Below are 19,366 nucleotides of genomic sequence, written 5' to 3'. Positions count from 1 at the left end.
ACACTATATCAATAAGAAAAAAGAAAAGGACAAATGCTTTCTTCCTTGATTTGATTTCAGAGCCCACATTTTATTTTGTATTTCTCCTGGGCAGTCCTGCCCCAGGGGTATGCTGACAGTAAGCCCCTGATAATAAGGGACACCATTCCTGCAGTTGATCACAGGATTTAAGAGACTCAAAGCTGGCAAATACTTGTTTACCTTTCTTCCACAGGAGGAAGAACACACTTATTTGATCGGTGTGTGGGAGCAGGCACCGATCACGCCTCTGGCTCAGCCCACTCCGAGCAGTCTGCCCTCAGGATCCGCAATGGGGGTGACTTCTGGTTTACTCTCCTTGCACAAGACAATAACCCAAGCCCAGTGGACATCGGAGGGCAGCACTTTGACTGTCCAGCTCTTTCAGAGATAAAGTAGAAAGGATAAGAAAACCCTTCAGGCAAGAGGTCTAACTTCAGTCTTCTAATCTAGCATTCATCAGTAACAAAGCAAACATTTTGATCTCTGTGTAACTTCTAAATCTTTCAATTTGATTTAGACTCAGAAGGGAAAAAGGAAAAAATATATATATAATCATGGCATCTAGTAAATTCCATTTGCCAGAAGAATAATTATGCGGGAAAACCCTTGTCTGAATAAGAGGAACATATTTAGATACTTTTCACATCCGTGTTTTTTGAAAAGTGGAGCCCTTCCTTAAATGAACTCTTACATACAGAGCAGAGAGAGTAAAGAAGCAGGAGTGAAGTTACTCTGGTTCAAAATAGTGGGGTTGGTCAGAGCCCAGGCTGGTCTCCCAAGTCGCCCCCCGAATCTTTCCTACAACCCCATATAATCTCCAGAGAACTTCAGAATACAATAATTAAAACTCTATATTTGATAATTAAACATGAAAAAAGTAACAGAAGTTACTCTGCTACTCTCCTCATGAAGAACAGGTCACTCTCCACCCCTGAGAGATGAAGCCTGAAGTCCCAGCCCTCAGGAGGGCACCACACCACTCTCCCCACATGAGAACTGGAAACAGCTACACCACACTCGTCTTGGGTCATTTCACTGCAAGAACAGGTGTAACAGCTCAGCTCAAGAACCTGAAAGAGATGCCACCAGGCCACTTTGCTAAAGTAACTGCAAGATTTACTCAGTCACTGTGACAGATTTGAAAACAATGATCATATAAAACAGTTCCCTTGAAAAACTAAATATTCCAAACTCAACATCTGTTCATGGGTCATTTAAGTTCTTACCATGTGGAGTCTCATCTGTTCCCAACACGTTCCACTCGGCTGGCAGCTTCAGGTGCCTGAATGCCAGGGCAACCTTCTCATCGAGGGAATTCACATCCCCCGATGGGGGGCCTGACTGGTCGAGGAAACGGGTGAAGTTCAGAGCCTGCTGATTGCCAGCACTGGTTGCCAGAAATTGGGCTGCATCGTACGCCTCATCCTGGATGAACTCAAAGTCCTCTTCCGCCACCACAAACACAGGCAGGCCCTCTCTGGAAGCACAGAGCTGTACCTTCACGGTCTCACAGCAGTCATGCCCTAAAGAGAGCACAGGAGCAAGAAGACGGCATTAGAGTCCTCCTGCCAGGAGGGCACTGGTGGGTCCTCTGCACTCTTCCTGCATGACACACAAGCTCCCCTTCTGAAAAGAAATCCCTCCTTCCTCTGAGCTCTAGCAGCAACCTTCCAACCTCTTAAGAGTCCACTTACAGCTCTTCTTAAAAATTCTTATTTGCAAATATGAATTCATTCCCTTACCACAAGGCAAACAGCTCGGTATCCCAGTTGTCACCATGACTGTAGCATGGTGTTGGCACTCAACAGTCTCTGAATATCTCAATAGATACTGAACTACAGCTGTCCAATTTGAATAAATGAAAGAACAAAAGCTTGAGTATCTTGTGAGGCTTGGCATACAGGGGGAAGTCTAACACCTACTGAACTAACTGAACTGAATTAGATCCAAAAACCCCACAGGGAACAAGTCACTCATACAGGGTATTTGGGGACAATCTGATATATCCCCCAGCACCTGATTATCGAAACAATACAACTAATCAAATGATGAAGCACTTTGAAAACTACAAAAACTTGATTTTATTAGCAATTAATGACCTAGAAAATAACTTTCTCTCAGATACACATTCTTTCCTGTAATGCAATGACTTCAGTGAAATGGCTTGGCTCACACAGGGATGACGCTGTGGTTAGAGGCCCAGTTCAGGAAAGGTAAGCGTTTCAAAGGCTGTGGTGCCTATTCTACAGATGGGCAGAGATCTCAGGAGCTGCCAACATTGGGCAGCAACCTACATGCCACTCTAAGAACTCTGTCTGAGTAAATGAGAAAGGTCCAGCAACTGACCCCATGCGGAGGGCCTTCTTGGGGAATCAGACTTTCTCCCGGATGTTCAGCCTCACAGAATTCAGCATGAGCAACATGTAGAAGATATTCACTGAAACACGTTTTTCTCAACTTTCAAACACTGATCTCAACTTGCTAGAACTCTGCTATTATCATTCTTCTTCCATAAATTATCTTTCTGATGAGAAAAAGGAGAAGAAAATGGAGTAGACATGTGTGTTGAGTTACGCCACCTCGTGTTTTGCCTGATTAACCAGAGGCACCTGGGCCCCTCCAGCCTCCCCGAATTCATCTGCATGCAGACACTGCTTTTCCACCCCGGGAGTGAGGCCGAGGGAAACCCTCTCTGTGACCCACGAATCTGACCTCCCATACTGCGGCCACAGGCCAACACAGGTTTCAGTCTCGGACAGAACAGACTAAGCTTTCTACCCTCTCTGAAAGAGAAAACAGTAATTTTTCCCATGTGACCAATGAGAAAAATAAATAGATTGTCCGCATACTTCTCCCCTTGGGGGCCTCCGTAAGTCCTTTTTACCTTGTGACAAAAGAAATCTCTCACCGCTGTGTAATTTTAGGATGGAAACAAGTATTTATCAAGTCATTTGAATATCATTTTCTCTTCACAACAAATGTATGAGGTTTGTACCACCCTTATGTTACAGATGATAAAATTGAGACTTCAAGAAGCAAAGTAACTTGCCCAAGGTTATGCAGCTATTAAGAAGCAGAATCTATTATTCAAATCCACATCTGATGCCAAAGAACACAGCCTACTATAACATGATGCAAGAGTTTTGTACCATACTGCCTCTAAACAAAAGAAGAAGGGTAATCTTCCTTTAAAGAAGCTATGTCCCTGCCCGAAAGGGGCCAAATAACTTGGAATGGCAGGCCAGTATGAATGTTAAGTTAGAATAACAGGCTCATGAAACACCAAGATCAGTCCCCATATAAACACATAATTCTACTAGACACTCCAACTGACTTCCAAGCTGAATCCTTTCTATGAAGGCTGTAGGAATGGGAATTTATACTATGTTTCAGATATTCAATTGCAGCACACACACAGAGCAAAAAGAGATGGTGAAGTGATAACACCTTCTCAAAACTGGCAAGTGCAATAGTAGTGCATCTGCACAGAAATCTATCTGGAATTGCTAATGGTTGTCTATCTGGCTAGGAAGGGGTGGGGACAAACAAGGACGAGAGAAACGGTGGCACAGGGGTTGTGTGTGCATATGTGCTTATTGGCGCACAAGGGTACACATGTCTTTGCTGCTTTCACAGAAGAATCTGTTAGAAGGTGGGAGGGTATATGGGTGAACTACTGTCAGCTCTATTTGTGTGTAACTGAAATAAAACTCTATTAGAGGAGGAAGAATCTCAAAAACGGCCATGAAATAGAAATTAGCCCAATATTTTCCCTTCAGACATGAATTCACAATCTGAAGGAGAAACTATCAATCATCCTGAGAAAGGTGCCATAAATCTGGAATTTGTTTAGTCTGATCATAGGCTTCTTCTTCAAGAGGAAAACTGATGCTAAAGGAGAAGTGAAGAGCCAAGGGCCTGCTGCATCTGCCTTTACCAGACTTAGAGAAACTGGAGATGTCACGCTGGTCAAGCACAGCACTTCACCCCACTACTTGCTGGCCGGGCTAATCTCTCCCACCAATGTTTCCCTACCAGGCCCAGGGGACTCCCCAGATTAGTCTTTAATCTCTGTAAACTTTTGGGTAAAGCGTCCAGCAGGGTAAAGTTAACTTTATTTTAAACAAGGGTTATATAATATGGACCCAGTAATAAAAATAATCAGTGCACATGCATACATAAAACCTCTTACTACCATGAATCAACTCTAGAGACATGACTCTCTGCAGGGGCCATCAGTCTATGACTGCCTTTGTACACACAACATGCAAGGTATTAACAATGCCTACATCTACACAGTAAATACATGGGGATGGGCAAACACATTCAATTTGAATAATAATCAAAATTTAACTTCTTTTTCCATGAAAACAGAAGCTGCAGTAGGAAGAACAGAAGCAAAGTTTTCAGCCAGTCCCACAGTGTTTTCCCTTCCACTCAATTTCCTGGTAATGAAGAAGGAAAATAAAAATCACATGTCTTTTTAAAAAGGGAAGTTCTGAAAACATTACTAAGCTTCTTTCTACTGAAGGAAGTAACTCCAGAGGATTAACAGAAGGGGAGAAGACAGATAAGCTGCTAAAGAAACATGGCCTAAACTTTAATTCCACTTTTAAATCGCCAATCACATCCAGTTCATTTATGACAGAAAATATTAAGTCAAGTACAGGGGTTGGGGAGATCTGTTCCTCATTAAGTGAACTGTAAGGGGTCCTGAAATATGCTGGCAACTGGCTAGAGAATCGGAAAAAATAATCGGTTTGAATCTCCCCCTCCACTGCAGACAGCTGGGTTATCCTGAAAAGGCACTCGACCTTGTGGCCTGTTTGCCTGTACACAAGGAGAGCTCCACCAGTCTTCCAGATCATTACAGAACAGAAGAGATGGCCATACACAAAGCCCCTGGCATCAAACAGGCATCTGACACTGCTGGTTATTACTATTAGCAGCAGCTCCTAATGCTCCTGCTCAGGTCACTTAAGGCAAACAGACCCCTAACACTCTAGGATGAGCTTCTGCAGTGTGGCCCCACAAACTTTCTGAGCTAAACATTCCCTTTGGCACTGTTGACTGAAAAATAAAGGGAAAGAATGCAGAATAAACAAAAGCACAAGGAGCACCTAAGTGAGAAACAAAAATGTAACTGCTAAGGATCCTCTAAAAAGCATCTAACCCAAAGCTTTTTTTAATCTCGCAGGTCAGGAGGTGTGTGCTCATGAGGTTGAGGGAGCCTTTCCACAGGCTCCTTATCACTAGATGAAGCACCAGAACCATGGAAACAAAATATTGCCACAGATAAACAAAACTGCTGAAGCATGACCCAAGAATTACTTCATTTCCTATTACGCTAAAAGTGGCACACATCCCATCCGGGCCTTCTTTTCTGAGGATTGAAACAATTGGGACTTTGTTTCATCAACTATTCAAAAAGGAACCCTGCAAGTGCTTGCTGGGCCAGCCAAGCCCAATCCCACCCATATCATCTGCTAGGAGAGAGGCCACATTAGTAGTCAGCGGCAGAAAAGAGAAAAATGGTATCTTTCACTACTTCAGTTTGGCATCACAGTATTTAAGAGTTTGGTGTCTTTTTCTTCCCTTTGAAGTAGATACATGGGGTTAAAGGATGTTCTATTTTCAGTCTTCAGACCCACTCTAACAGGAGATAGGATTATGTGCAGTGATATGCACCTACTGCTAGTTTTCAGTGGTCTAATAGTAGATGTGCAAATTTGGCATATGTATAAAATGTGTCTCTAAATGTACAGGAGTATGTAAGCAGAGGAGGAGAAAAATGGCAGGCACAAGAACTTCATCAAGTACACTTAGGGGAGAAAGGGCTAAAGCTAAAAACGTGACCTACTATATTCCAGCCTATTACTCTAAGGCCGTGTTTCTCAACCTGTTGTTCATTGTCATCCCCCCACCAAGGAGCTTTTCCAAACACTTTTCCTCTATTCTCCCCACATCCCATGAAGTTTTAATACCATAGAGATACCATATATTTGCATGTGTGTATCTGTGCTTTATACACTAAGAGTAAAATTTTTTGCCCCAAACCCAAAGCCAATTTTCACTCCTCGGGTGGGGATATTACCCCCTATTAATGCGCATACTAGGATTCCTATGCTGTGTCATAATTTCAAGGTGATGAAACATGTAATTTCCACATATACATTATAACTGAGAAAACAGACAACAGATTTTTTTCCCCTTCAACTAGTTATCAGTTTACTTTCCCAGGAGAGCTACTACATATACTGACAAGCACTGGGACAGTAATTTAAGTTTTTTCACATCTGTTGAGAGATAACCTTATAAGCAGGAGTATTTCAGAATAGGGAGGCTGCTAGAAAATGTCCAATGAAAAATAACCAATCTCTTTGGCAGAGAAGAAGGGTAACAGAATTCTCTGATTCGATCAGATTAAAGTATTCCACTTCTTTTCAAATATGTTAATTCAACCTGGCAACCTATGGACATCCACTGCCAGAAACAGTCCAAGTTCACAGAAACTTGAGATACACTGAGACGTAACTTGCAGGCCTACTTGTTGAGACCTAAGAAATCTGGGTGTAAGCACTGATTTTTAATTAAGCCCAAAAAGACTTCTCATCATGGTAAATATATATATATATATTTTTAAATAACAAATGTATATAGAACCTTCTTTTTGATCATGTGAGAAAGAAAAGAAAAATATAAAAGAGCTGAGTCAAATTTTGGGTCAATGAATATTTGTAGTTTTCCAGTCAAACAAAAACCCTTGCTGTGAATTCTAAAAGTAAATAGTAAGTGTTGAAAATAGATTCCATTTTATAAGAGATTCCGCCCCATGCCTTCCGCAACAATAGTATGAAGCATCCACTAAACATCCTGTCTCATTTTCCATTCTGAAATCATCCTTTGCTTGGTCTAAATTCACATTTAATTAACAAACAAGAACACAATGAAGAAGCAGTACTTCTTATCTCCCCAGAAACACCCAGATTTCTTTATATTGCTTACCAGATCTATATAGGGCTAAATTTTTAAAGGAAACAATCTCAGATACATCTCTAGAGGAAAATCACTATTTGGTTAAAATGGGATTTGGGGTTGGATTTGTTTTATATGAAGAGAAAAGAATATTTTATTTCATTGACTACAAGGTAATACCCTTTTGTCTTTAGAGATGTATTTCCATTCCAGAGTGCATCTCAGAGCAAATTATATTCTTAAGCCAGCCAATTCATAGGTATTTTGAGTGTATTATTTTACTGTATTGTCTTTGTCTAGTGTTAATTAGCACAAAAATAGGTTTATTTTCAAAAGAGAGGACATTGTTTTCCAAGTCTTCAAAACGTTTTTTAATTACTATACGTTAACAGTAACATGCTCATTGTAAAGCATTCAAATAATTCAAAGGCGGAGGAAGCAGAAAGCCAATGTCTCCACCTAACTGTCACATTTCTACTTCCTTCATGAAAGGGGGACTCATATGTCTACAAACGTTTCAATGGTACTAAGGCAAGAAAAGATTACTTTAAAGCCTTTACAATTTCTTCATAATTAAGCACATACACACAATTCACTGTTTCTCATTAGAAAACAAGCAAAAAGTGTCCAAATAGAAAAAAAAAATCTCAGTATTTGAAGTCAAATCAAAAGGGCTTTTTTAAGGAGACAATTGAAGAATGTCTCACACCCCCAAATAATAAGGTTACACACAGACTAACACCAAGAAATAGCACCTACTGAAGGTCAATCAGTCATCTGATTTTAGTAAAAACTAAAATACTACAAAGCAATGAAATGCTCATGGAACTCAAAGAAAAATCAGAACCAGCAATCTGGGTGAACATGACATTAAAACAGGAGCAAGACACAAAACTTTTTCTTCCCAGTCAGCCACAATACTAGGAACTGCCACACAGTCCCACACATGAGCAGAAAGGGTGCAGACATCCCTCTCGGCCACAGCTGCTGCAAACCGATGGTGCACACTGTCCAGTGACTGGGATGCACAGACCAGTACAGACTTCCCAGAAGACTCTTGACTCATCTGACACTGCCTTCAGCAGACAGGAAGCCGGGGGCTATCGATACAGCTAACTGCCACACAGAAATCACCACAGGTGGCTCTGGAAAGAGGACACAGAGCCCTTCCCCAAGCCAAGAATCTGTTCAATAAGCCAGAGATCTTTTTTGTGCATTTTCAAAAGAAAAGGATGCATGTGTGTGTACACATGTATGTCTGTGAGCATGCAGGAGTGCACCACTTTTCTAGAAGAGCAGCTTCTGAGAACCAAGATAAATTTCTACACAGTAGAAACGCTGTTTCATCAGGTGGTAGGGATTCCGAGAACAAGCCTTCTTAGCACACACCAGTGAGCATAACACATGACAACCCATGCCCTCATAAAGCTGACTTTAGTACAGGCAGTAGAAAATAAATTAAAATAAATAAAATATTTAAGTTGATAAATGCAAAGGAGAAAAATAAAGCATAGAAGGGGAACAGGGCATGCAGAGAGAAGGCAACTGTATATTCTCTAAGGTGGAGAGAAACAGCCTCATTGAGAAGGTGACATCTGAGCAAAGACGTGAAGGAAGGTCAGGATGTACATGAAAACAGACTTAAGGCAGTTCAATTCTAGATGAAAATATTAACTCCATGACAGAAACAAGAAATTAAAAACTAACAACCCCCAGAATGTCCCTATTCCTACTGCTCCACAAATTACTATAGCAGATGTAGCAGCTGAAAAAGGCAAGTGAATGGAAAAAATCTCATACATGATGGCCAGAGCAATATGATCCATTCCGGACTCTCCTTTGCTTAAACAGCTAACAGAGTGAGTAATTCACCGACTGGGGACCTCATTGGTGCCCTGCATACACATCAAAGGTTCACATGTTAAAGTGTTGCCTTACTCTTCCTTGGGCTACTTGTACAAGAGGGTCTTTCAAGGACTCTAATCAATGTCATCTGTGCTGTGATTAGGTACCTTGTTACCAGCTGCCTGACTGAATTCAGGAAGGTAGAACATTCAGGTCCATTGGGTAAGAAGGGAACAAGGGTTGGGCATGTAAGCATGACCGAGAACACCCGTTGCGGTTGAGATCCGAGATTAAAGGGAGGGGAATTGATTAGTGGAAAATGAAGAAGGCAGGTAACAGGACTCCACATTCCAAGCAAATGGGTCAGCAATGATTTTTGATATTTAGATCAAATTAGAAGACAGCAGCAGAGTACAACACCTAAACTAGTTCACTGGGGTCAGCAGGGCAAGGGTACTCAGAGTCAATAAGTACAGAAGGACATCCAGAGATGGGTGCAGCTGGGAAAGAGGAGGTACTAAGACATACAAAAAGGTTTTAGAACCAAAAACAAGGGAAACGATGGGAATGAGAGTCAGAAAGACAGGCTAGGGACCGCACACAAAGAACTGCTGCAAACCTACAGCTCTAGGCGGTCATACAGGTACAGGTTTGTGAATCTAAGGAAATAACTGCCCGCCGCCCATTCTAATTTAAGTAGGTCTTTGCCAGGCATATCTACTGGTTCTTGTGACTGAGGGTTGCAGCAAGGGCACAAGCCTACCTCCTGGCTACATCTGTCCTTTCTCTTACAGCTACTTGCATTCTCCTTGGATCTACTTATATATGCTTTCTCATTCTCTATATATTCACACATACATGTGCATGCCCCCAAACTTTAACTCCTAACACGTTTCTAATGCAGGAAGAAGTAAGTTTATAAAAATTACCTTCATTCCTTTGCTAATAAAAGCCCAGTCAGGGACAGACTGATTCTACGTAGTGGAGGAGCTGCTTCACACTGTCACCATACACGGCAAATGTTCCGCCAAGGTGATAGCAGGCGGCACCTCCTGGAGAGCAGGCCTCAAGCTCCTGGTAAGGCTTTCTGGCTCCATCACTCATCACAGGGAGTAAGAGGACTGTAGCTTTCAGTTACAAAGGAAAATACTTAATCCTCTTTAGGAAGCAAATCAGTATGCATCCTGAATTCCTTGTTAAATTTCCTATCCCTAAAAATTTGGGGGGAAATATTATAGGATTGTCGGGAATCTTTAAATTCTCTATTTTCAAAGTCATTTCTTCCAAGGAGGGGGATAAATACAGCTTTCATTTCTCATAATCCCAGTTTTGGAATGTGGTAGAATTTCCCAGAGTTGGAGGGTATTAGATATGAGGTTAATTTATACAGAATGGCAAGACAACAAAAAACTGGCAGTCTGGTCCAATGCCAGCAAGACCAGATATTCAAAGTGCCTCATAAACTAGTAATTTTTTTACACCACCTACTTCAACAAAGTGGAATCAGCATTTTATTAAAAACACTAGTAAAAAGAAATATTTCGGTAAGAGCTAAATCCACCTTATCCTCTAAATCCACTTGAGGGGTTCCCCTAAATGTGCCTTTGTATAATGATAAAATGTGTCAGCTGTTAACTTTGAAGCAAGGTCAGTTAAGGCAAAAAGCTCATCTCCAAACACAAACCAGTAACACCTTCAGATGCTGGGATGGGTCAAGAGTCATCACTTTACCAGCTGTTTCCAGTGGTGATGGCAATGACTTAGTGACTTTGTAAATAAGTTTCAATAAACATTTTCCTTTTAATTCTGTTCATCTTACAAATGTAATAGCGATTAAGCACTCATTCCACTATGAACTATAATTTGTTAGTTTGGGGGAAATGTGGCTTTTATGGAAGATTGCTTTGGTCTTTCCCTCACAGACACAGAAGAATGTGTTACTAATTGCCTTTTTACCTTTGCTTTTGCCACTGTGATATTCTGAAGCAAATCCGCAGTCACACCACAGTGACCACATTAGAACTTCTTTTTCTTCCACATGTTTGGTTTCCTCCCATTATCAACATTCCAATAAATTAGTATTTTTGCTGATCCTGATTTTTATGTTTCAATTTATGACACCATTTGGTTTCACTTAATTCTAGTTAGGCTCAGATTTTTGTAGAACAAGCAAGATATAAACAAAATATTTTAATATGTATTTAAAATAAAGATCTAACAATATTTCTATCACTCTACAACATAGAATAAAAGTGTTCAAGAATTAATTAGTAAAGATTTCATTCAAATACTTACCAGGAGTGATGGTCTCCAGCGTATCGGAACTGACCTTCCGAGTACTTGTACAGTGATGGAGGGTGGAACCCGAAAATACCAAGTAAAACGCCACATCGTCCTCAACTTTGTCCTCTTCAGCGAGCAACACAGTAACAACACAATCACCCTGGGAAAGGGAAAGACAGGGCAGGTTTGCATCACTAAGGTTCCTCTTGGGACTCCACACAACATGGAGCTTAAAGGAGTCAGATGTATCATCTCAGCTGTGGCCCGTTCTGGTAGGTTTATACAAATATTAACACTGACTGAGCACGGATGTGGCAGGAAGTACTCCAGGCACTGAGAACACAAAATGATCTGAAAATAAGATCTCTCTGCTCTTTAAGCTTACATTTTAATGCAGGTGGTTAGGCAAATAAGCTAACAGTATGACAGTTGGTTTACTTATTAGATGAATGGGTAAAAAAGGGAGAAATCCAGAAAATTCCAAAAATAATGCAGAAAGGAGAGAGGGCAGTATATTAAAATACTCGGAATGCCCCTCAACCCATGCTGCAGTTGCAGCAACAATTCTCTAAATTCTCCATCCTGGAGATCAGTGTCAGGTCTACCCACCCTCCAACAGAGGCGCACAGCCTCTAAAAGCTGGCCTGCAGACAGAGCGCCGAGAGCATAAGCTTGCATTCCAGACAAATACAGGTTTAAATTCCATCTACAAAGACTTTTGTTAAAGACTCTAAACCTTGTTTCCTTGGCTATATAACACAGATAATACCTTCTCTTCTTCATGTATTTAGAAACTCTTGGAAGAAATTCAGTCCTCGGTCTTTGATAATATTGTTCATCTATTAGGATGGGAGGGTCACTTTTCTAACAATTCGTGTTTGCTGACCATCTGGAATCCCCACTCTTCTTTATCCAACCCCTCCATTAAGCCTTTGGAATCAGACAAAAATCCTGTGCCAGTAACTTCACCCATGACTTCGCAACCATTTAGAAAAGAGAGACGACATCGCTGTCCTTAATTTACAAATAGTCTTGTAGCAGTTTTTCTATACTTGTGTTTCAAAATTTAGGCTCATTGAGTAAACATTATCTGTGAGATACAGTTCTAATCACCATTCTTCCAGTCATAAACACCATATAATTCAAGTTGCCACCATAAACAAAAGATTTTTAAGCACTGAGGCTGAAAGCACTGAGGTTTAGTATTACCTAAATCTTAACACACTATGGAAAAACCAATTTAAAGAAAGCCAGGCCACTTTAGCAGGAAGTAGGGGAGAGAATTCTCATTACTTACAGTGCTTCTTTCCTTTCCATTTGACCCACAGTAAAGCCTACTGAAAAACCGTGCCACCCTGTGGCCACAACTTCCTAAGCCCTGCAGCACATGGAGAAGGAGGCAGTGTTTTACTAAACACTGAAAACCCAAAATCATAAAGTCATACTTAGGATTAAGTCTATTAGCATAAATGCTCCAATAGGCTGCTTCTGGAAACAGAATTCAAAGTATTCCCACAACCCTAAGTGTCTCTTATTTTATCCCCAGTGCCCTGTACATGGTAGAAGCTAAACGCCACCGAATGCTGCATGTAAGAAGTCAGAATGAACTACAAATACATGTTCCTATGAATGCCGAACTGGAACATTCCACGGCACCCTAACACAAGGAACAGCACAGTTGGCAAAACAGAATTATCACTGACTCCAGTCACTGATAAAATTATACTTCAGACTTCATAAGTCCCTTTCTTGGAAACATTTTTGGCAAGCAAGGCTGGTAAAATGTTTAATTTCCTTTAGTGTGACAAACTGCAACCACTTAAAATGTCTGCAGTAGTGTCAGAAGAACCGATTTCTCAAGGCAATGAAATATTACTATAACCTGGGAAAGAAGTGTAATCAAAAGTTCTAAAGCTTCATCCTTTAGAGCACAGGTTGGCAAACTATGACACACGGGCCAAACCCAGCCCTCTGCTCATTTCTGTATGGTTCACAAGCTGACAAAGGTTTCTACATTTTTAAATGGCTCAAAAATATATATAAAGGTATCTTTTAACATGTGAAAATTACTTAACATTAGAATTTCGATGTCCATAAATAAAGTTTTACATTGGAATGTACTCACACCTATTTGTTTACACAATGCCTAAGGCTAATTTTACACTTTAACAGGCCACAGCAGAGTTGAGTGGTTGCAACAGAGATGGTATGGCCAGCAAGCCTAAATTATTTACAATGTGGACTTCTACAGAAAAAAAGTTTTTTTCACTTAGATACCTAACCTGAATTCTAAGAATTTATCTTCCTTTTCAAGATCAAGGATTTCTTCTCCACGAGACCCGGCATTCTGCGAGGAGACTCTGTGCCCACATCAGAGTGATACCTGGGGCCTTCTCTGAACTGGGGACAGAGGAAATGGCCAACAGGCAGTGAAATCCACTTAACAAAGCTTTCAACATTAACCTCTTTTTTCATTCCCAAGATAAAAGTTTTTTCAATTGCTTTCATATCTTCGTTTATAGGTTTTTCTTTTTTTAATGTTAGGTCAAACTACCCAAAATATTAAATAGAAGGGAACACAGGAGCCTCATCCACTTCAAAGCCACTTGAAATTTAGATTCCAAAGGCAATTGGAATGAAAGCACTTGTCTCCCTGGAAGAAGTGCTCTTCACACTCTGATCAAGTCCCTGAGAGAAAACAATACACTTTCTTGTTTTGCATTTCAGCTACATGACTCCTCAATTTTATTTCAGTAGTACTGGGCACAAGTTGAGATGTCTTTAAACAATTGAGTGGAGTGGTGATTAAAAAAATGAAAATGAAAAACTGATCTAAGAAAGAATTTTTGTTACAGAGGTTACTTTAATCATACCCTCTTTGTGGGATACCCTGGGTAAATGATTTTGCTGTTCATAGGAAGGACAAGCCCCATGGAATGAATAATAAGTCAGTCTGGCTGCCCAGGTAACAAGTATGTCATGTCCAAGGGCCATTTCCAGACATTCTTGATTAAAATTTTAGTCTGGCCCAACCCCAGGAAGAGAATGCTGTGTCTCCAGCTCTCCAATAACCTGAACTCAAGGAACAGAGTGCCATCCTTACAAAGATATCTTCCATGTTTATTAGTGAGAAATGTTATCCTTGAACCTGACTGCTGTTTCTGGGTACTAATTAGTTTTGCTGACAGATGACATAAGAGCTAAGAGTAAATACAATCTATACAAGGCCCCATTTTGTAAGTACAGGTGATCTTCAAAATACAAATGCACTATAGTCCTAAATGCCACCAATCACTTATTTGCCAATTAAAATAGGTTTTAATATGCTACCTATGACCTCTGTTCTCCCCATCTTTACCTCATTTTTGTAGTAGGTATACTGTATTAATAGTAGTGCAAACATCTTTATATACTTACGAATATGTAAAAAAAAAATTTTTCCCACTTTTTCAACCTGGAATTCTACAAATAAAACATCCTTTCCTAGATCAAGGATTTCTCCTCCACCTGCAACCCACCATCTTGCTAGGAGAATTCCCATGCCCAAGATGCTAGTTATGTCTGGGGCCTTCCTTTAACTGGGGACAGTAACTTGATTAGGGAAAACGTGGAATGGAGAAGTGAGAAGTGTTCAAAGGCTGGGAGAAAGCGAATTACAATGTGGGGATGGACAAGGCCTTGGAAACAGGGACGATGTTAGAAGGACATTAGGGGAATAAGGAAGGAAGTTTTGTGGGAGGACGGGTTAAAGTGGGGGTAGGACCGATGTCTTAAATAACAGTGTCAGCCACCAGCTTCTCAAGGTGGGCCTAGTCAGCAGCAATATGGCTGCAGCTGGCTCGTACCAGCTGCTGAGAGCTGCTCATTCCATTTTCTGGAATTCTGCAAGCCAGCTGTTATTGAAGACTAAATGACATAGACTTACAATTAAAATACATTAAAAATATAGTAAGTGCTCAAAACTCCTCACTTTTTAATTATTTTACCACATCTTACTATTTGTGACCTGTGCCCTGAGGCTCACCTGTTTTACCTCTGGGGAGGAATTCTGTTATGATGTGTGTGCCGCTGCACAGCTTTTTGCAGCATGCATCTGGTCCCAACTCCACACTCAGTAATAGCTTGAAATCAACCAGGATGAGAGTATTCATACCACTGAAACTGGAAAATACTACAAATCAAATGCTTTTTCTTTCTCTTTCTAACCATCATGTCATTGAGAACTGGGTCAGCAGAATGAGAGAGAGAGAGAGAGTGGGAGAACTGCCCCAAGGAAGGCAAGGTGTGTCACGGGAGGTGTGATCAAGAGAGGGCACTGCTTAGGAGTAAGAGTGGAGGGCTTGCTGTAAAAGAAACCAGGCGGGTACAAAGCATCTCGGGCGATAGAGCAAGGTACTGCCACAGTTCTGCTCACAAGGGTTCAACTGTCACCACCGTAAGTCTACAGGCTTTCTAACTTTCAAACTCGGCTCATACCTTATGAGCATACTGGATAGGAGGATGGCCTCCACCTGAAGGAAGTGTGGTACATCACTTTCTGGCTGTTCAGCCAGGGTTATGTGAAACATTCTGTGCCATGAGAGAGAACAACAATCACACTTACCTCTTAGGGCTGTTGTAAGAATTGAATGGTTAAGAGTAAAGCACCCACAGCACTGCATGGCACACAGCACATGTTCAACTAACGGTAACTGTAATAAACGTAACGTAGATGTAGGTAATGCACACCATGGTGACTACGGGAAACTAGTTAACAATACTGTGCAGTGTATTTGAAAGCTGCTAAGAGAGTAAATCTTAAAAGTTCTCATCATAAGAAAAAAAATTGTAGGTACACGGTAATGGATGTTAACTAAACTTACTATGGTAATCATTTTGAATATATACATACACATCGAATCATTATATTGTACACCTAAAACTAATACAATGTTACATGTCAATCTTTCTCAATAAATAAATAAATGATAGCTATTGTTACTTACCAGAATGTAAGCCCCATGAAAGAGCATGTTTTATTCACTGAGATATGCCCTTTGTCTAGTAAGCAGCAGGTGCTCAAAGCACACACTTGAAAAGAAAGAAAACAAGACGCCAAAACTTTAAGAGCAGTTGTTCCCAGATGGTGGTAAAGGACAATTTTAATGTACTTGGTGCTTTTGTTTTCCAATTTTACAAAGTAAAGATGGATTCTTTTTAAAAGAAAAAAAGAATTATTTTTAAAATAGTCTGCTTACCTATAATTACAAAGGGAAAGATAGAAACCTGGCAGATACCACCTGAATCAAGTGATTAAAAAGTTTAACATCACAAAAAATGAAACTAACTTCATTCCTGATCCCACCCCGTGAGGACAGAGCATTGCTTAATAGTGTTACTAACAAAAACTTAAAACCTTAACCTAATCATGAGAAAACATCAGACAAACCCAGTGAGAGGCCTGAGAGGCCTACTATTAAAAAAACCTCCCTTGCTTTCTTCAAAAATGTCACTAACAAAAGACAAAGAAGACTGAGGTACTGTCCAGATTAAAGGAGACTAAGAGGACTTGCCAACTACATGAAATACCCGATCCTGGACTGGATCCTGACTGATAAAAACAGACTGTTATTAAGGACGTTTTTGGGACAACTGTCAAAATTGAATGAGGTTTACAGTTAATGCTGTACTGTACCAATGTTAAAATTCCTGGTTTTGGTTAATTGTGCTGTGGTTAAGTAAGAGAATATATCCTTGTTCTTAGGAAATAGACAATGGGGTAAAGGAGCATGATGCCTACAACTTCATGTTCAAATGATTCAGGAAAAAAATGAAAGACAATGATGAAACAAATATAGCAGAATGTTAACAGTTGGTGAATCTGGGTTTAGGGTATATGGGATTTCTTTGTACTGTTCTTACAACTTTTCTGTAAATTTGAAATTATTTCAAAATGTTTCAAGAAACAACTTTTCAGTTTGACAAATATTCAAAGTTTTAGGGTACAAAATTAAGTTACATTTCTGACACTTTTTTACATCTTATAGACATGCATGTTTAGTACAGATATTCTTGCAGAGTTCCAGAATTATGAAATTATAACAATAATTACCTTTCATTGAATCATCTTAAAGAAGTTTTACAGGCCTTTCCAAATCAACTGCCTGGTTTACCAAAATAACAAGATTTATACTCAACATTTGTACTGGCAAGGTTAAACAAAGGAGGTAAGTAATAACAGGTAAATGTTGAGCATTACTCCAGCAAAGTATTATCTTTTCATGAGATGGCGATTATTATGGTACCAAAAGAACAACTCCAAAGTGAGTCCCTGTATATATAGTTCTGGTAGTATTTGCATTCACACAATTAGCTTCATTCTCTCCTTTAAGTGCAAGAGCATATAGGCAAATGATGTACCATTTTTGCCCAATGATTTCCTAAAGCAATTGAAGATTGCTAGTCAGCTATAGCTTTTCCGTAGTCTGAAATGTAATTTCTATCCCTTGCAAACCCAAAGCAGCTAGTTTGGGGTCTCATTAAAGTCTCACACAACAGAAGGACGCTCATTAGCAATAAACACACCTATCGTTTAGATCTTGGTCTCCCTAATATCATTTCCCAAGAACAAGAACTAAGGCTACTCAAAGAAATGGCTATCGCCAGGCCTAGGTCAGGTATGTGGAAGTTGAGCCTGAAACACCTTGTTTTGACAGAAAATAAGAAAGCACTCAACAACAACAAGAAGATGGGGGACACACTGGACACTGAAGTGGCTTCTTATGGCCAAATCTGGGACAATTTAAAAACCAAAACTGTTAAGAACAGTGATGAATTATAAATAATAAACAAGTAGGAAGTCATGAGTCTATACTAATAATTGACAAATAAATTCAACAGAGAAGGGAGAACTCTAGTGTGTAAGTGTAGAGTGATGGAGGCTGACTGGTAAAAGTAGACAGAGTGCTAGAGTGGAAAAATCATCATTTTATAACCATAATGGTAAAGATTAACTCTCAAAAAAAAATTACCAATGAATGTTCCATCTAGAGGGAAATTTTGAAGAGGAAAAAGATATTTACTTCGTCTTAAAGTGTCTCCCCAGAGACTGCTTAGTAGCTGCAAAGGAGAAAAAAAGGTGGTTTTTATTCAGTGAAGAAATGTAGCAATAGCTTGACCGGTAATGAAAATAAACATCCCCAACAAGCACTGATGAACACTGTGCCTCCAGATGTGGTACTGTGAGGCCACAACCTTTCCTACACAGTAAAACCTCAATCTAATCACAAGAAAACTTCAAATAAAAAGTGAGAAACATTCTATTTAAAAAAAGGAGAGAAGTATTCTTCGAAATTGTCAACACCAGAAAACATAAAGAAAGGCTGTGGATGTGTTCCAGACAAAAGAGGACTAAGTGAGATTTGACAACGAAAATCACTAATCTAACCCTGCTGTGATTACATAAAAGAACAGCTTCAGGCTTAGTAAATTCATAAGAAGCATTTTAGAAGCAAAGGGCCCAGATATATGCAACTTACTGACAGATAGTAAAGGAAAAAGCTGCAGGTGTATATACGTAGGTAGCTACTATCCTGCATAAGGAATATCTGAGTATTCTTTGTACTGTTTTTTGCAACTTTTTATAAATTTGAAATTATTTCCACCTAAGTTTTAAAACAAAAATAAAAATAAAAATCTTAACTCAGAAGGTTTTAAAGCAATCAAGGACTGGGGACGTGGGAAGCTCTATCAAAACGGATGTGAACAAAGCTGTCTGTCACCAACAGCAAACTTTGTGTACGACGTTCCCTTGGTGATCGGTCCCATACTAGGAGCATGGAACCTGTCCTCACCACTGACAACTGCCTCTTACTTGAGGATCTAGGAATAAGAAATAATACAAAATAGACATTTTTACCATTAATTAGTACTCCATAAACAACGAACACTATAGGAGCTTGGTGAGAGGAGAAAGGGAGAGGAGCCGACACCGGCTCACCACTATCTTTTCATTTTAGAGATGGGGAAAGTGTAGCTCACAGGATTGTTAACATCTTGTCTCAAAACAAAGCTATAAAGAGCCAAGCCGGGATTCCAATCAAAGGAGGATTCCAAAGTGTACATTCTTTCCATTCTTCTGACTTTAAGGTTAAGTGCAGAACACAAGAGTTAGATAGCAGATAGCAGAAAAGGAGGCGTGTGTAAAGAGGTAATTACCAGTGGAAGAAACACACGTTCAAGAGCAAGCAAGTAGTGGACACCC

At 40.0% G+C, this 19,366-nt stretch overlaps 1 protein-coding gene across 10 annotated transcripts in view; it reads right to left on the bottom strand.

Moving 5' to 3' along the window:
• The window catches only part of AKAP13 (A-kinase anchoring protein 13), a 291,383-nt gene that overhangs the window by 166,686 nt on the left and 105,331 nt on the right, over positions 1 to 19,366 (bottom strand). For all 10 annotated transcript variants that reach the window (XM_036931888.2, XM_057494885.1, XM_036931885.2 and 7 more), the window contains 2 exons: positions 11,137 to 11,284; positions 1,248 to 1,544 (listed from right to left, as the gene is read on the bottom strand). In XM_036931888.2, the coding sequence (XP_036787783.2) occupies positions 1,248 to 1,544; positions 11,137 to 11,284 (445 nt within the window). The remainder of the gene's footprint in view (positions 1 to 1,247; positions 1,545 to 11,136; positions 11,285 to 19,366) is intronic.

This window comes from Manis pentadactyla, chromosome 18, assembly GCF_030020395.1.
Source record: "Manis pentadactyla isolate mManPen7 chromosome 18, mManPen7.hap1, whole genome shotgun sequence".
NCBI classification, from domain to species: Eukaryota; Metazoa; Chordata; class Mammalia; order Pholidota; family Manidae; genus Manis; species Manis pentadactyla.
Note: the sequence above shows the minus strand (reverse complement) of the source record. Positions and strands in the feature narration are given on the sequence as shown.